Below are 17,167 nucleotides of genomic sequence, written 5' to 3' on the forward strand. Positions count from 1 at the left end.
CGCTTAAGGCTGGTTCTCATATAATCGCCCCGATCGTCTCTGTCGCTTCAAAAAGTTTGCTTGCTCCAATCACCTCAGACTTTGCAAGCGACAGAGACGACAGAGACGATCGGGGCGATCATATGAGAACCAGCCTTAATTATTTATAGCCTGATAAGCGTGATTTGCAATTCCAAAGTTTGAATTAAAACTCCTCGTTCTAATTGCCAACGAGACAGCCGAGCCAAGAGGCGAGGCTGTCGAGGCGGCAGAATCATAGAGCCGTGTGCGTATGAGTGTATAGGCAGAGAAAATCTTAAGTTCTGCGTAAGGGACTTTTTTTTTTTGACCATATTTGGGTGTAAGTAAACCCCATATTTGGGTTGTATTGTTCTTCCAAACTGGTTCCCAGTCTCTCACTCCTTGCTAGAGAGCAAATGACCAAAATGGCGTCGACGCGGCTCGCTGTTAAAATTTTCAATGTGGTCATTCATCCCTTTACCGATAAATACACCTTTAGGTAATTATAAATAGAAAGAGAATACCCTACAGAATATTCGACCGCCGAAAAAATGAACATCAAGGTCTTCAAAGCGATGAAATAATCTTTCGACTTTGGAGTGCTTTGATTTACGATCGAAGAGAGACATAAAAATCAAAAGCGGACTGTTGACTTCAAATAGAGTTTTCTTGACTTATGAGAATGCTGAAGTCGGGTAAATGCTTCCTTTTAGTGTTGATTGTGTTTATAGTAATTGTTTGACCGATGATTTATTCCAAATCAAATACCGTTTATATTTTATTTGGCACGCATTTTCGCTCCGCGTAGGAATAACATCAATACAAAGCGACGCTCACTAAAATTACTGCATGTCATACACACAAGAAAGTCAAAAGTTTTTTGCTTCTAACGGCAAATGTAATGTTAACTTAATAAAAATTTTGTCTCCAAATAATCCTTGACCGTTCAAGTTTTGTTTTCTGTTCAAATTTTTCAAGTTTTGCGTAACTGAACATGACACTTCGCATGCGAGACTGAAATCTGACCCGTGCATTACTGTCTCTGATTACTGAAAATTATTTTTAAAAAAGCATCTTAGCAGTTTTGATTTTGGGATTTGATTTATAAGAAGTTCTTGAAATGCAACTATCCCTTTTGTGGACGGAAACATTTTAACCATCGCGTGTTGTATTTAAAAAACAGTGATTAAACCTCATTTATTAATTAATTATTGCCTACATTTTGTGACAATTTAACGTTGAACAGAATTTAAAGATTTGTCAAGAGTTATCAATCTGTCAAACCCGTAGCCTGCGTAGCAGACATCTGTGTACGTTTTTTAGTGTGTTTAAAAGAGTGCGCGATCGCGAGAACACGCGCGCTGGAAACTACGGCGCCTGCTACGCAGGATATCAAGCCTGTGTCACTTATGAATAGCACTTTTTTTGCATATTACCTAAAATACAATTTACCATATTTTGGTCATTTCAAATATAGTTCTATCAAAAACCATTCAATATCTGTTCTTATGAACAAACATGAGTATTTCGCTCGTTGGCACTTACCGATAGGTACAACTAGTTTTATTGTTGTAAAGTGAAGTTTATTATGCCTTAGAACTCAAACGAAAGGTGTAACTTTTGTCAGACTCCTTTTCTTTCAGTATCATTTAGCTTGCCACCTTCACAAGTTATAAATGGTTGCCGTCAGTGTCCGGACCACGGACCTAGTCAGGAAAATTACTTCGAAATTTTCATTCATTAATTTGGACGGAAACTCAAGCGGTCAATCAAATTTTTTGCAATAGTCGAAAGAGTATTTCCTGTACATCATTTCTATCAAAAATAACCTCTTTCAGCGCGCTCAGTTCAGATATATAGGAAACCAGTTAGTTTGAGGCGCCATGAACAAATAAACATCGCGAAAACAAACTTCACCTACCTTCACGTCGACTTGAAACTCTCGACTTCACCGTCGTCAAGAAAGCCTTCGAGCGAGGTTAAGACAGCAAACGGATCAAGCAATCTTTGGAAAGGTTAGATTTTATTAAAACTTTGTTTCCTATCGGAAAAATGCACGATGAACCGAAAGTGCCAAATAGGGAAATAAAAATATTATTATTATTATTTATTATTATAAATATAATAATAATAATAATAATAATAATAATAATAAAATAATAATAATAATAATAATAATAATAATAATAAAAATAATAATAATAATAATATAATATTATATAATATAATTTTATTATTATTATTATTATTATTTATTATTATATTATTATTATTATTTATTATTGCCAAATAGGGCAATAAAAGGGCTGTCCGGATTTAGGGCCACATGCTGTAATCGTGCGAGTAATTTCAAAATCCGTACGAGCGATCATGAAGTTGAACTGGTGATAAACTTTCCGTTAAGATCTGTAAACCGTCCAGTTTCATGCTGTTTACAAACACAGAAGACTGGAAATTGAATCAAAGTTCCACGAAAATCTTAAAAATGACTTTGCCGTTAAAAAAGGTATAAATTTGACCAAATTTCTGACGGCATGAAATTTATTTATCGACAATTCACAGTAGCGTAACCAGACCTTCAGATAAGTGGCCCCCGATCATTCAGACTCTGCAATAAGAGAGGGGCCCGCTATCAAAAATAATTTTCTCGGTCCTCTATTTGGCATAAAAATAAGGTGGCGGCCCGGGCCCCTCCCTAGATCCGCCATGCACTGATTTTCTTTTGTGATCGCTCGTGCAAAACGTTCTCTGAGACCTTTTCAAACTTCAGCATGCAGGATGTACACCTTCAGGCTTAATATTAGATGCAACAAATGGTAATAGCAGATTTAATTTCTCGCCTCCTCTTTTATTTAAATTGGGAAGTATCAGAAACCAAATTCTGATTCGAACATCAATCGGCGCTTTTATTTTTAATGTACTCTAGGGAGGTTGTAAGCGGTTGATTGAAGTTTTCAATTTTTTGTAATGAATTACAAATGATACTTCTCAAACTCATTAATAATTCATCAAGTCAAAACAAAGAAAATGATAACCGTGAAGGAGGTTTGGATACCCGGTCTTAATTAGCATAGATTTTTACGATTTTATTTCTCCGTTTACTCCTTAGTTTTTGTTTCGATTGAGAAGATATATCAAACACTCGAGATAGTGTTTCATCGGCTATCCAAACACCTAGAATGCCGTCAAAAATACTCCGCTGCGCGTCGAATTTTCAACTCTTTTCTCGGTGTTTGAATATCCTGAGTGTTTGGTACAGGGGGGGAAAGAAACGAGGTCTGGGACCGAGTAGCGATGCTCTCACAACTTGCAAAGCGATCAATTCACGATGTAGTCAGCGGTTTTTGGACGATGATGCAACAGGCAATCTTTTCCCGCGAAATGGAAGCTGCTATGCCGTGGAATCACTTATTATAAAGGGGTTCAATTCTCTTAACTAAAAATCTAAAAGCAGCGTGTTTATCCGAAATTTCGTCATCGTCGTGTAGTTTTAAGGTCGCGCAGGACCCTTGCAATCATTAGTATGTATTTATTTAAAGAGTATGCACGAACTGCCGGACGACTGAAGCCGACAACAAATGAAATATTCATGAGAATGTTTGTTTTTAAACTCTTTTGTACAAGTAATTACTAGTAATTGTTCTCAGCTTTGTGCACGTGCGCTGGAACATAGGGAATTATCATAATTAGATTCACAGCTTTGAATATATCACACGTTGTTGTAAACATTGACTCGGAAGGTCTTCGGAAGCCTCAAAACCTGCAATTTTGTGTCCAAGTTTTCTCCGCCGATATAGAATTTCAAGAGTTGTTTCGCGAGGAACATAAACTTGGTGAACTCTATTGTGCTATGACTAGAGCGAATTTTTAAATTTCCTTCTCAAAATGAAGATAGCACGTTTCAAAGTTTAGATTTCACATTTTTGCTGTCTTAGAAGCCATTAATTTGTAGCAGTTTTTGAAATCGAAAATTTCGTTCTAGCCATAGCACAAAAGAGGTTATGATTTACCACTAAGCTATATAATCATTTAATTTGGTGCGATGTTCTAGCTGAAAACTTGGACACAAAATCGCATTATCTGCAGTTAAACATTTAAGGGCTTGTAACATCAGAGACAACGGTCATATCTCAGTAAAAGGACAATCGTGATGTAATTCCATCATCCCCGAATATCCTCGTTAAATTTTAGAGGAATCGATGTTCAAAATGTAGTGAATTAAAGCTTTGCAAGATAGCACTCCGTCAAGAAATTTGCCTAATGAATTTATTAATGAGCAAGGGTCCCGCGCGACCTTAAGAACGCAGAATTTTGTGATGCCGTGCTACTTTTCAGTGCTGAAATGCAAATGTTTGTACCACGATTTTCAACTGGCCCACATGGGGATTGTAAATGAAGTAAAACAAAGAAAGACCAAGTCAACAAACAACCTCGAAACAATAGAGCAAGAACAATAGCTCCGACCAGCGCGGGAATATTCGATCGCCACGTTTTCATTACCATTCCCGTGATGGTTTTATTTCATAACAAACACCACATATTGACACCAAAAACCTTTCCGGAGAAATTTTCGCTGCTTTAAAGACAACACTTAGAAAGTCTTTTTTATTACTACATATATAAAAAAATCGAACTCTCTCACTGGTCCCATGTTGTTATTGTTTTGGCAAGTTCACAAAGAAAGGAGCTGCTCATGCGCCTTAGAGACATCCGCTGACTACCGCCCCGATGATTGCTTTGCAAGTTGTGAGAGCATCGCTCAGATTTCATAAGAGAATGTATGGGAAGTTGCTTCCCCCCCCCCCCCCTGGTTTGGTATATTACTTCTAACAAACCATCAATGCTTCAGAGGAGAGCTTATAGCTTTGTAACCCACAAATAAACGGATATCTAAGCAACTCATTATTGGTGGGTAAACCCATACAAAGCCTTTTAAAATACTAGGTTTGTAAGCGGTTTGTAGAATGTTTGTAATGCTTTACAAATGATACTTGTAACCCATCGTCAATGCTCTTATTTAGCGACATCTTAACAGCTTTGTAACCCAAACATAAACGCATTTCTAACCCAACCCTCAACGGATTTCTAAGCACCTCATTGATGATGGGTAACCCCATAAAAAGCCCTTAAAATACTAGGTTTGTCCTCGGTTTGTAGAATTTTTGTAAAGCTTTACATATGATACTTGTAACCCATCGTCGATGCTTTTATCTAGGCATTTGGAAGCGATATCTAACAGCTTTATAACCCATACATAAACGAATTCCTAACCAAGACCTAAACGGATTTCTAAGCACCTCATTGATGGTGGGTAACCCCATACAAAGCCCTTAAAACACTAGGCTTGTAAGCGGTTTGTAGAATTGTTGAAATGCTTTACAAATGATACTTTCTTATTTAGGCATTTGAAAGAGACATGTTGGGGCGTACTTAGAGCGTACCCAGCGCATTTCTAACGCGTACCCAGTAGCCCCCAAATCCCCAAATCAAGACATATAGTGCAAGACCTGTCAAGATTAGAGAATTTTTTCCTGTACTGGCTTTTTTGCCACAAAATACCACAGAACAAGTTTTATCGAGTGGTGAAGGGAATGTAGCTCGTCAGAATATGACAAAGCTGATAAGATCAGTGTCTTAAAAGTGGAGGCCTAATCTCAAAAATCGAAAAAAAAACTTGTCTGACAAATTCGCCCTGCAAACCACAAGAAATACGCAAACAACAACTGTCTTGGGGGGCATTTATTAATGCTCACTTAAAATTGACCATCTCTTGGGTGTCCACCTCCGCCGGGGTGCTTTAAAAAAAACTGTTTGAATACGCACAACCATAGTAGGCATGAAAATCTTATTTGCAAGCATATAATTAATTTTTGACTTTTTATTTTTCTCTCTATCTCGTATTGCAATTTCTTTAAATATTGCGACTTCTTTGAAGATTGCAACAAAAAGCATGAAAGCTGCCTTTTATTAGTCAGTACTCTTCGAAATCGACGTCTGAACCACTCTCAACTTTACATCTCGCAACTTGTACCAACTCACTGAGGTTGTTCTTGATTCCCTGTTATTATAAAATCTGAGGAAAAAACAATGAAAAATCAATAAGTTGGCGTTCACACCAGAGCAAAGGGGTACAGATTCACTTACTGCAAGGCAGTAAATGAGAAGAGCCTTTATTAGGTATCCTGTACCAGAAGTCAACTCAAGGGGAACAAAGGATCTGGAAAATGAGCAATTATTCCATGAGCGCGCGTTGGATATGAGGTGGTAGCTATAACTATTTCATATCCAACAAGAGGGAGTGGAATAATTGTTCTATTTTAAAAACACCCATCAATTGCAATATTTAAGCTGCCCGATTGTTTTCGCTGTCACGTACACAGGGGGCCCTCACATCAGATAGGAGTCGTTGCAGCGTCCTTTATTTCGAAGCGGCCATTTTGAGTTCTTTATACGCGGTCTGCTAGTTGTTTGTTTGGAACCGAATAAATTATACGCGGTAAGCCGGAAAGACGTCTGAAACCGAGAAATTTTCAGAACCGCTCTTAACTCTTAGTTTATGGCAAGGGCTGAAACTTAAATGACAGCCTTCACATTTTGCATCAATTCGAAGCCAAATCTCTGTCTGAATTTCACCATACTTACTCGACAGACAGGAGAAAGGTTGAACTAGATATCCAGGGGCTTATTTTGCCTAAATGCTTCTGAGCTGTGCTATATTTTGGTGTCGTTTTGAAAGCATGTTTCTGCCAGTTGGGGGGGTAAAGCAGAATTTCGAGTCATTGATCGACAAACTTATAAAATCGTTTGTTCTGATAAGTAACTCCTCTAAAGCCTGGTCCCAAGCCCGGGGGGGGGGGGGGGGGTTATGAGCACTGCCACTAACATATCATAACTCACCTCTGTTACAATTCCGGCGGCAATTGTCTCACTGCTATAGCGCAGCATAAATCTTCCAAGTTCTTTATAGTCTTTATACAGTTCAACACAAACCGGTTTGTAGGTATGAATTACCACCTCAGCATTCGAATTCTTTGTTAAACATCTGATTAAGAAATAATTATCATTAGTAGAAACTCAGCTGTGTTCTATTGGAAATCCGCGAATCTGATTGGTTCTCCCACTGTTTTCTATTCGCCGATAGAAAACAGTCGCGCGCGCGAGTAGCTCTTTAAGCGGTAATTTTCCTTGATTTTTGTCTTCAAAGTGCACAAAATTCTAGGTTTTGGACTGCAATCCTTTAGAGTTTCTACTAAAACAATTAGACTACTCGCTCTCGTTTTCTATGAGCGATAGTCAACTCGGCTGCGCCTCGTCGACTATTTGCTCATAGAAAACTCGGGCTCGTAGTCTAATTGTTAATTAGAAACAGTTAGTGTGGGAGCTAGGGCTTCAAAAAACTTAGCGTACAGCCTAGGTTTAAAGACATAATTTGAAAAAATAAAGCATTCCTGCCCCAGAGGGTACTCCCATATGTGAGCTTTGCAGGTATGTTCCACGGTACAGGGTATGATTTTTGAGTTTTGCCCCTTTTTGCATTGTGATCCTGCCGTGAATTGCCAACCATAGATAGCGTTCCTTTAAATTGTATTAGCTGACATTAAAGTGTTTAAACGTCCAGCTTAATGAAGAAGATATGAGGTCCGTATATGAACTTTATCAAGTTTTAATTCCAGGTCGCTTACTTACTTTAGAGTTTCCCGGCTGAATTCCTGTAACAGTTTTTGTGCTTCAAGCCTTTACACCCGTGCTCACTGACTTTCTTAAAAGGGTGTCATGCCAGTTATTTAAGGAAATGTTCATAATTATTTGCATGTAGGGCACCAATATTGAGACACTACCTAGACTATTACCTTATCCTTACTAATTTTCGCGCGTACTTAATTTCGCGAAAATTCGAGAGCTGAATTTCGCGAGTATTAATTTTCGCGAATTAGAAAAAAGCGTAATAAATTTCGCGATTTTGTCAGTTTTTTTGGTTCAGTCTTTAAAGACTAAGGAACCACTGGAATTCACAAAGGTCTGGCACAATGTAACTACAAAAAACCTGCAAACGGAAACTTTATTGGCACTTTACTGACTGTACTAAAGAGGTTTTGAACCAATATACAAGCTCGAAACAGTAATCAGAGAAAGGGTGCTTGTCAAAAACAAGAAGAAAATATTTAAAGGTAGATAGTTAAAGTTTCAAACATTTTAAATTTTTATTGTTTTGATATATGATATGGGATTAATTTTCGCGTGTTTAAATTTCGCGCAATTTTTTTTCGCGCGTACTAAATTTCGCGATTATTTTGAAATTGCGAAAATTAGTACTCGCGAAAATTAGTAAGAATAAGGTAAGTACCGGGTAATTACCAATTTTTCCATGAGCCCGCGTTGAATACGAGGTGGTGGATAGCCAACGAGGCGCGAAGGGCCGAGTTGGCTATAACCAATCTCGTATGGCGAATGGAATTATTGTTTTATGAAATCATCAATCTTTGCTTTCGCTCAAGTGATGTTGCTTCTGATGTTGTTATTACTGGGACGACATTGTCCACAACTTGCATATTATGTCTGTAGATAGCCTAACGAATCTGCTTTTTTGGTCCATTTTTTGCCCACGCAATTTTGCTTTCCGCCGAAAGTTTTAGGCAAATTCCTCTTCTGGAACTACTATCTCGAAAGGTTTTACATCCGCTTCATCTAAGGTTTTCAGGCAGTGAAGTAGATCTTTGCATGGGCCTTACTTGACATACAACATTTGGTCATCCTCTAATGAACAAAGTTTTATTAATTTATAATTCATCATCCAGTTTTATCATCAGAAACAGCAATTGTGTGAACTAAATTCTACCTTCATAGGCACTTAAAGGATGAGTCCAAGAAAATTATTTTGTTACATGTACCTGGGGTTCTTTTGCAGAACTTCTCCTGTGCTCTTGTGTAAAACACTACAAAGCTTCTTGACAGTAGCGGGCTCATTTAATGTTTTATAGTGAAACAATACCTGCAAACAGAAAAATTGTTGAGGATGAGTGAATGAAAAGATCAATTTATTGATATATGCAGTAAGTCAGAACCTGATCAGAGAGGCAAACCCTAGCTCGTGCAGCTAGGTACATAAGCAGTTTGGAGGCAGCTTTACTCAACTGGCATTCATCAAAGAGAGGATGTCAGGAGCATTCTTTAAGAAAACTACACAATTGAAATACCCTGAAATGAACCCAATGTGACTTTATCATGACAGTTAATATTTACCATAAATCCTTTTGTGATGGGAACATGAATGTTAAAAACTAAAATGCGAGCTTTAAACTTAGTCGTGCACTTGATTGGCGAACTGGGCGTGCATAAAACACTTCCAACTCTGAAAATAAAGAAACAAATGACATTTAATTACTTACTCTCTATTCTGAGCTAAGAACTAGTAACTCTTTCTATATGATAAATTAAAGCAAAATGTTCACGAATATCTTCACGTGTATGGAAAATTTGAAGGGGATTTTAAGATGGCTCTGTAGTTCTTCCAAGCACACCTGATAACTTTTTTTGGCTTTGATGCAATGGCTATGAAAAAAGTTTATATTTCATTGAAAAATAAAATCCAATTTAACTGTTTAACTAGATCCAACTTTTTGAACAAAATCACAGTTAAAAGCAGAGCTTCTGCTCGCTCCAAAGGCAGGTGTGAGCAGAGCCCTACACCTAGGAACGTTTAGTAAACCCATCAAGCTGAAAACTTTTTTGGTTGGTCACATCACTGTCCGTCTCAACGTACGTATGACTGTGTGTACGGGAAACTCCGAAAGCACTGGGGAGGGGGAGGTTGCCCTTGAGTGAGTATTTATGCAAAAACACTTACAGTTACATTGAGAGTTACTTGTGGTATAATTTTTTCAAAACACTGGATTACTTCAGATTTTTTTCATGTAAAAAATGATCTCGACATTTCATTTAGCCTATAAGAAGCGATTGTACGAAAGGGCGGCAAACTGTTTTGTGCATTGTTCATTGTTTTTGTAAGCTGAATGAAACATGTGAAAAGAGTGAGCAAGAAAAAAATGTCTTACATGATGTAAAGAGGTTTACACCATGGAAAGTAATGACAAATGATTAAGGATTATTAGAAGACCAGAAACAATTGTGGAGCTTAAGATGTATTATTGTACAAATCAAAAGGAGTGAGAGTTTTTAAGCATTGTTCACTCCTCCTGCGGCTGACCAAAGCTGGAATATAGATGAACACAGGCCTATCAGTCCTTCTGTTCAAAGATTGGTCACGCTAGAGGCCTTATTCGCAATTCACTTATTGCAGATTATTGGGAATCGATAAAACAGGGCTTTCTAAATAGAATATCATCTTCTGTAAAATTGTTTAACTGGGTATGCTTGAGGCCTTGTTTCACAAAATATTGGACTTTCGGTTGAATTGCGGATGTCTAGCTTTCAAAAGCATGACCTTGGTGGTTTACTTCTGGTTATTTTTAGTTTTAAAAGGCAATCTAAATTGATCCTTTAATGGAACATGATGAACGCTGAGTGGGCTTTAGCAACAATCCTTGATTCATTAATTAAATTGTGTAGTTAACCATGACATTTTGTTTGATTTTGATGGGCAATGATTTATATATTACACGATTTGTAAAAACTATATTGAGAGTCACTGTCTGCCATAACAAATGAAAATTATGAACTGTTTTCGGGATTTTCTGAGGTTAAAAATTAAAACTCGACGTTTCCAATTCGACTTGTTTCACTTGTCTTCCTCAGGTTTGATGTAAATTGTCATTATCAATATGGCGGATCGTTAAGTTGTTTAGCTTGGTGACCGCACACTAAGATATCTCGTGATCATTACACGATTTGTCAAAATGCGCTTGAAATGCAATCTAAGACCATCAGGTACCTTTTACTTTTGCGATGACTCATTGTCTATTATGGTCTTTTTCAAAATCAAAAAGGTGTTAAGGATTGGTTTTCCATGTTTCAACGTGGTCACAATTGTTAATTACTCTCATTCCGCGATGTTTCTACCGTAGCGTCTCAATTCCTCCAAGGATCTTTCTTTGTTTCAACCCTCTTTCCCTGGCTACGATCTCTGCGCTGTCCCAGTTAACACAACTTTGACACTCCAGAAAAAACAGTACATCTTTTTAATTTGTTATGGCATACGATAAATTATGTCTTATAACGTGAATACAAAATCGAAGTATACGCTCGGTCTCCTAAAAATGGTGCGATTTGCCAAAATGCCCTTCGTAGCTCAGTTTTAGTATAGGGCACTTAATTTCCACAGGCCAAACTAACTTTTAAGATATTACAAACCTATGTCAAGATATACGTTACCCTGCGAGCAGAGCCTCTTTTAACTTCCTTGCAGCTGAGATTTAAAGAAGAACGAGCGCATACTACGATTTTGTATATAAGACAGTTTTTCGCTATAAGGACCGACCTAGGCCGGCAAATAACGTTTTTTAAAAGAAACCTAGAAAGATTGTGTCACAAGATCTTGTTTGTATACGCGCGTCACTTCAATGTTGAATGGATCGACGAGTTAGCAAGAGTGAAAATGCTGTTTATTATTTAATTCCGAACAAAAAAAGTCTCGCTAAATGAACCGTACCACAGAAAGGTCAGCAAGGGTAAGAACGCAGAATTTTGTGATGCCGTGCTACTTTCAGTGCTGAAATGCAAATGTTTGTACCACGATTTTCAACTGGCCCACATGGGGATGAAATGAAGTAAAACAAGAAAGACCAAGTCAACAAACAACCTCGAAACAATAGAGCAAGAACAATAGCTCCGACCAGCGCGGGAATATTCGATCGCCACGTTTTCATACCATTCCCGTGATGGTTTATTTCATACAAACACAAAGACACCAAACCTCCGGAGAAATTTCGTTGAAAAAAATAGAAAGTCTTTACTACATATATAAAAAATCGAACTCTCTCACTGGCCCATGTTTTATTGTTTTGGCAAGTCACAAGAAAGGAGCTGCCATGCGCCAGAGACATCCGCTGACTACCGCCCCGAGAGCTTGCAAGTGTGAGAGCACGCCAGATCATATAAGAGAATGTATGGGAAGTGCCCCCCCCCCCCCCTGGTGTACTTCTAACCCACAATGCCAGAGAACATAGTTGTAACCCAAACGGAACTAAGCAAGTGGTAAACCCATCAAAGCCTAAATACTAGGTGTAAGCGGGTAATGTAATGCTACAAATGAACGCCCACGTCAAGCAGCGACCACAGCTTTGTAACCCAAAGCCCGCCTCAACGACAAGCACCAGAGAGGGACCCCAAAAGCCCTATTAGGTCCCGATGTAAAGCACATATGTCCCCACGTCGATGATCTAGGCAGGAAGCGACACAGCCCCCAACGACACCAAGACCTAACGGAGCACCCAGAGGGTCCCCACACCGGAGACAAGTCTAGGAGAAGGGCGAACGTGCAACAACGCGTAACTCGGAGCCCCCACCGGGGAACAGAAAGTGAAGACCTAAGGAGCCGACGGCCGAGGAAGCCAAGACAAGAGAAGAGGCCAAACGACGCCCCGCGCGACCACCTCGGGTCCACCCCGCGCGCACAAGGCCCGGCGAGCGCCCCCCCACGGCGGCGCCAGAGGAAAAGAAGAGGCCAAGAGATGAGCGGAGGGGAAAAGCGCCCGGCGCCGATCGCTGTCACGCACAGGGGCCCCACAAGATAGAGCGTGCACGTCAAGCGGCATGACGCGCAGGAAACGGGACGCCGCCCAGAGCCCAGACCAGGTGCGAGACTGAGTGGGGAACGACGCGCCGCGGGGGGGGGGGGGGGAGCACCACACACCACCCGGCGCGCACCCAGAGGGCGCCCCCCAGAGGCGAAGGGAACGCGGAGAGGGGGGGAGAAAGGAGGTGTGAGCAGAGCCTATAGGAAGTTTGTACCATCAAGTGAATGTTGTTCATTGATGAGGGATCCGAAAGCTGGGGAGGGGGAGGTTGCGAGTGAGTTGAATTCAGTTATGAGAGTTGTTTTTTTAATGTGATAGATCTGATGGGGAGGGCGGGTATGAGTGATGGAGAGAAAGTAGAGAAAAATGGAAGAAGTGGAAAGTGGGAGGGGCCAGTTAAAGAGGTAGAGGGGAGGAAGGGTAGTTTTGAAAAATGGCGGTAGAGTGGTTTTTGTTTTAGAAGGAAGGATGATATGAGGGTAAGAGAGTTATAAATTGAGTTTGTTGATTATTTCTTGATGCGGTGTGAGAGTGATTGGACTACACAGCCAGGCGGATATTGTTAGTATGTCAATAAAAAGTTTAGGATTGTTTCATTTCAAGTGTCAAATTTTTTCTCTCATTGCGATTTTTAGCGCTCTCAGGATTTTTTTTACCCCTGCGATCTTGCGCTGTCCAGTTATTTGACACTCAGAAAAGTACATTGACGTGTGCGATGCATGCCCTTAGTTTATATAGGGTCCAGGTAAGATCCTGCGAGAGAGGGGGGGAGGAGAGGACGAGGAGGGTAAGTGAGATATACGCGGTACAATGTGGGACGAGGAGAGAGTGAAAAATGCTGTTTATTATTTAATCCGAACAAAAAAGTCTCGCTTAAATGAACCGTACTCACAGAAAGGTTCAGCATATTTAATTACACTGAAGAGATTCAAGAAAAGAAACTGAAGTATCGGTAGTAAATATGATTAAATAAAGCACAAATGTAAAATCGAGTCAAAGCATTATCATCACAAAACCAAACACCTTTAAATCGATTTCGGCTTCCCGATGAATGTTTTGAAAGAAATGTTGTAGGAATTTGACTAAAAAATATATGATATCTGAAGAAAGACAGTCCTGTAGTTACACACTTGTATTTAACGAATTTTAACTCTGCGTTGATTCCAGATATTTTTTTTTGTGATTAGGCCATCCCCTTTTTTCTCTGTTTAGCGTCGTCCGACCGACCAGATTTTCGCGTTTTCAAAAAAAAAAAATATACAGAAGGTATAGAAGGAATGATTTAAATATGTTTTCTTTCGCTGTTCTTTTTGAGTTTAACCACGACGTCGATTTTTCTTCCTCCATTGCCGCAGTGATTTGTAACCATGTCTTCTTGTTTCCAGGCTCACGGACATTATGCTGAGGTACCGGGCCTCCTAGTTCCAGACTCCTTATCCACTTTTTTTTTAATTTTTTTTTAATTCCGACCGAGACCCAAAATCAGAGGAAACGAAAAAAAAAAGGGGATGGCTATGAGTGAATAATAAATGATAGTTTGGACGTACGGCACAATATTGCGAATTTTGATTTACGAATCTATTTATGAATGATGACAATAGTGTTTTTTGGATGTGGAGATAAACAAGGCAGTTTTACTCTTTAAAACCGGTCTGATCTCTGCTTGTGGCCATCACAGGAGGTTGCTAACCTTTCGTCACCCATTGAATCTAAGCCCATAGATGCCGGGAATGAGATTAACGTCGCCAGCAGCGTGGTAGCAGGATCAAAGCGAGTTCAATATTTGGACTTTTGAGTTCGATTTGACTTTCTGTTCTGAGCCTCGTCACCGTCACAGGACATCGTCGACCGATTATCCTCCTCCTCAACATAACTACAAAGCACTTAGCATTTCTGTTAGCGTGGGTGAAAGCACCAGTGATCAAGAGATCATTACACCCTTCTCCAAGTGATTTGACAGTTTGGAGATAAGTTGTGCCGCAACAACCTCCAGTCACGGTTTAGCTATTGAAAACCGTTCCCTTAAGGTTTTTCCGTCTTGCGTAAATTTTTTCACCTTCGCCTGTTCCTTTTTCATATCCGGCAAACTTGGGTTGTATTTCTCTGCCACTGTAGTAGCTAAAATTAAATTTAGTGTTTTTTACTCTAAGAAGTCTGTTGTAGATCGGTAGGCGTTAGGTTTTACAACTACAGTTTGGTTGGAGTGCTGTCACTAGTTTGTGTTTAAAACTTCGTGGAGCACATATGCAAGAGTAGACGCTCTGTTACTTTTAAGTTGTAAAATTCATACATTATTCTTTCTGGCATAAAAAGTCAACCCAAGCTAAAAAAATAGCCCTACCAGCCCCTCACCCTCCACGGTCCTGTTGCATTTTTTATCAGCAAGTATTTGAGATCACATATACCCGGAGTAATACATGAAGATGTTAGCAAAACAACAATTTTTTGAGTTTTTGAGTTAAGACGTTTGTATACACATTGTAGTAGAAACGAAAAAATAACAGGAAAAATCTAAAAACAGAAGAGATTGACCTGAAATGAACTTATCTAACCAAACCAAAACGGTTTATAGCAGCGCTTTGTAAATTACAACCAAATTTTTGTACACATGAACGAGTGCTTTTAAAAGACTTACATCTGGCTTCATAATTATTGTGTAGAAACAAATTTTGTTTTGTTGATATAGTAACACCTCGAGAAATACACACATTTGTCTTTTTCGTGACCAATAGTCAAGTGATGATCAAGGGCAGGTTTACAAACATGGAATATCATGTTATTTAATGTATCTATACAAGCACACTTATACTGGACATTCTGGATTACCAGGTACAATATCTCTTTAATAATTATATACAGTAATTATTTTGAGTTCATTCTAAGACATTGGTTGTATAAGGTAAAATGGTAATGCCAACTGGCCCATACTGCCACAATCTAGTCCATACATGTGGCAGCTATTAAATTTGCCAGTAGCCATTTATGCACTGGGGTAGAGACACACTTAGAATAAACTGTTCCCAAAGCCCAGATTACTGGATCTGGAGTTTAGCACTTTAATAACAACTTGTGCATGGAACGTAGATGAAAGTAAACGTTTTGTGAAATTTAACTTAAGATAGCTAGAGTGCATTTACATCAGTAGATGGTGTGCTGTGTCATTTAGTGGGTTTTGACGTGAGACATATCCTGCATACATTTGTAGGATTAGCGATGACAAGTATGGTAATAAATACAATGTCACACTTGAACCTTGTGAATGACTTAGCTTACCACGAGTCTTCCGTAGCTAAGCTAAGTGACTATGAAAAAAATTGACTAGTACAATGTATGCAGAAGGTCAGGGGTTTTGACGTCTGTGGAGGACTCCTTCTTTGTCCCATGCTTGTCAAAACCGTGTACAGTTACTACAGTATAGCCGTGCCAAACATCTACCAGTTTTACATTTATCAACTAAACACGAGAACACTTTAGACCTTCCAGCTTAGAACAAAATTGTTAATTATCCAACGGATAGAAAAACAAAATACTTACCCAAGATGTATCATGTCTAAGCCTGAAAGTGTCATCGTCATGTGGTCACCAGCATATGCTAACTGTACTGGATCATCATGTATACTCAGGGCTGGTAAAAGATGAATAAACATGTTACAAAAACAAGCTCCTAAAACTGATCAATTTTAATTCTTAACAAACTTTGGCACTTCTCAATTGCCTTTCCTATGTTAGTTATTCTGAGGCAAATGGAGGAGCTCAATAACTAACTAACATAATAACTAACATAGGAAAGGCAATTTCTACAATCGAAATTGTAGAAAATGAAAACGTCTGGCAACTCTTGCCTCTCAAGATCTTTTTTCTGGTGTTAACAAATACATGTATTGCCTCTCATGTTTTGGCTGAGCATGTAGGTGCATTAGTCTTTTTTATTTCTTTTTTTACTTCTATATAGCTCATAAACAAGTCTCTTTGAGACTTTGTCAGCCTTATTTTAACTAAAGATACCTCAGGTTGCAACTGGTGCGAAACAAATGCAAACTGCAGATCTACAGACTTGTAGCAGGCCAATAGAATGTTTTTTGGCTAACTGGAGTGAGGCTATAAGCAGATTGGATGTCTGCACAATGTTTTCCAGCACACTTTACAAAACCAAATTAGCAGATGCATGCTTCTGCTTTGAGGGAATGTTGTCAAAATTTAATCTGAAGTATTCTTTGGCAAATGCAGGACTTAACTTAAATTTGAAAAAATAAAGCAAACAGTTTTGTTAAAACATGGTCATACATTATAGTAAAACACTGACATGGAAACTCAGTTGGTATTTATATTTTTATCTCATGTTCACTTTTTTTTTTATAAAACATCCTCATATTCCCAGAAACACTTGGTCATTTAGTGCTATGTATGACAACAATTATTAAAATATTTATACAGCGTAGCCACTTCAGTTGTGCAACTTCTATCAATATTGGCAC

At 38.9% G+C, this 17,167-nt stretch overlaps 1 protein-coding gene across 2 annotated transcripts in view; it reads right to left on the minus strand.

Moving 5' to 3' along the window:
* Positions 1 to 5,721: 5,721 nt before the first annotated feature.
* The window catches only part of LOC144647371 (HBS1-like protein), a 46,249-nt gene continuing 34,803 nt past the window's right edge, over positions 5,722 to 17,167 (minus strand). For both annotated transcript variants that reach the window (XM_078507174.1, XM_078507173.1), the window contains exons 17-21: positions 16,227 to 16,317; positions 9,241 to 9,349; positions 8,889 to 8,989; positions 6,898 to 7,042; positions 5,722 to 6,073 (exon numbers count right to left, since the gene is read on the minus strand). In XM_078507174.1, the coding sequence (XP_078363300.1) occupies positions 6,065 to 6,073; positions 6,898 to 7,042; positions 8,889 to 8,989; positions 9,241 to 9,349; positions 16,227 to 16,317 (455 nt within the window). In that variant the 3' untranslated portion in view covers positions 5,722 to 6,064. The remainder of the gene's footprint in view (positions 6,074 to 6,897; positions 7,043 to 8,888; positions 8,990 to 9,240; positions 9,350 to 16,226; positions 16,318 to 17,167) is intronic.

The sequence above is a fragment of the Oculina patagonica genome, chromosome 3 (assembly GCF_052425735.1).
Source record: "Oculina patagonica isolate OP01 chromosome 3, crgOcupat, whole genome shotgun sequence".
NCBI lineage: Eukaryota > Metazoa > Cnidaria > Anthozoa > Scleractinia > Oculinidae > Oculina > Oculina patagonica.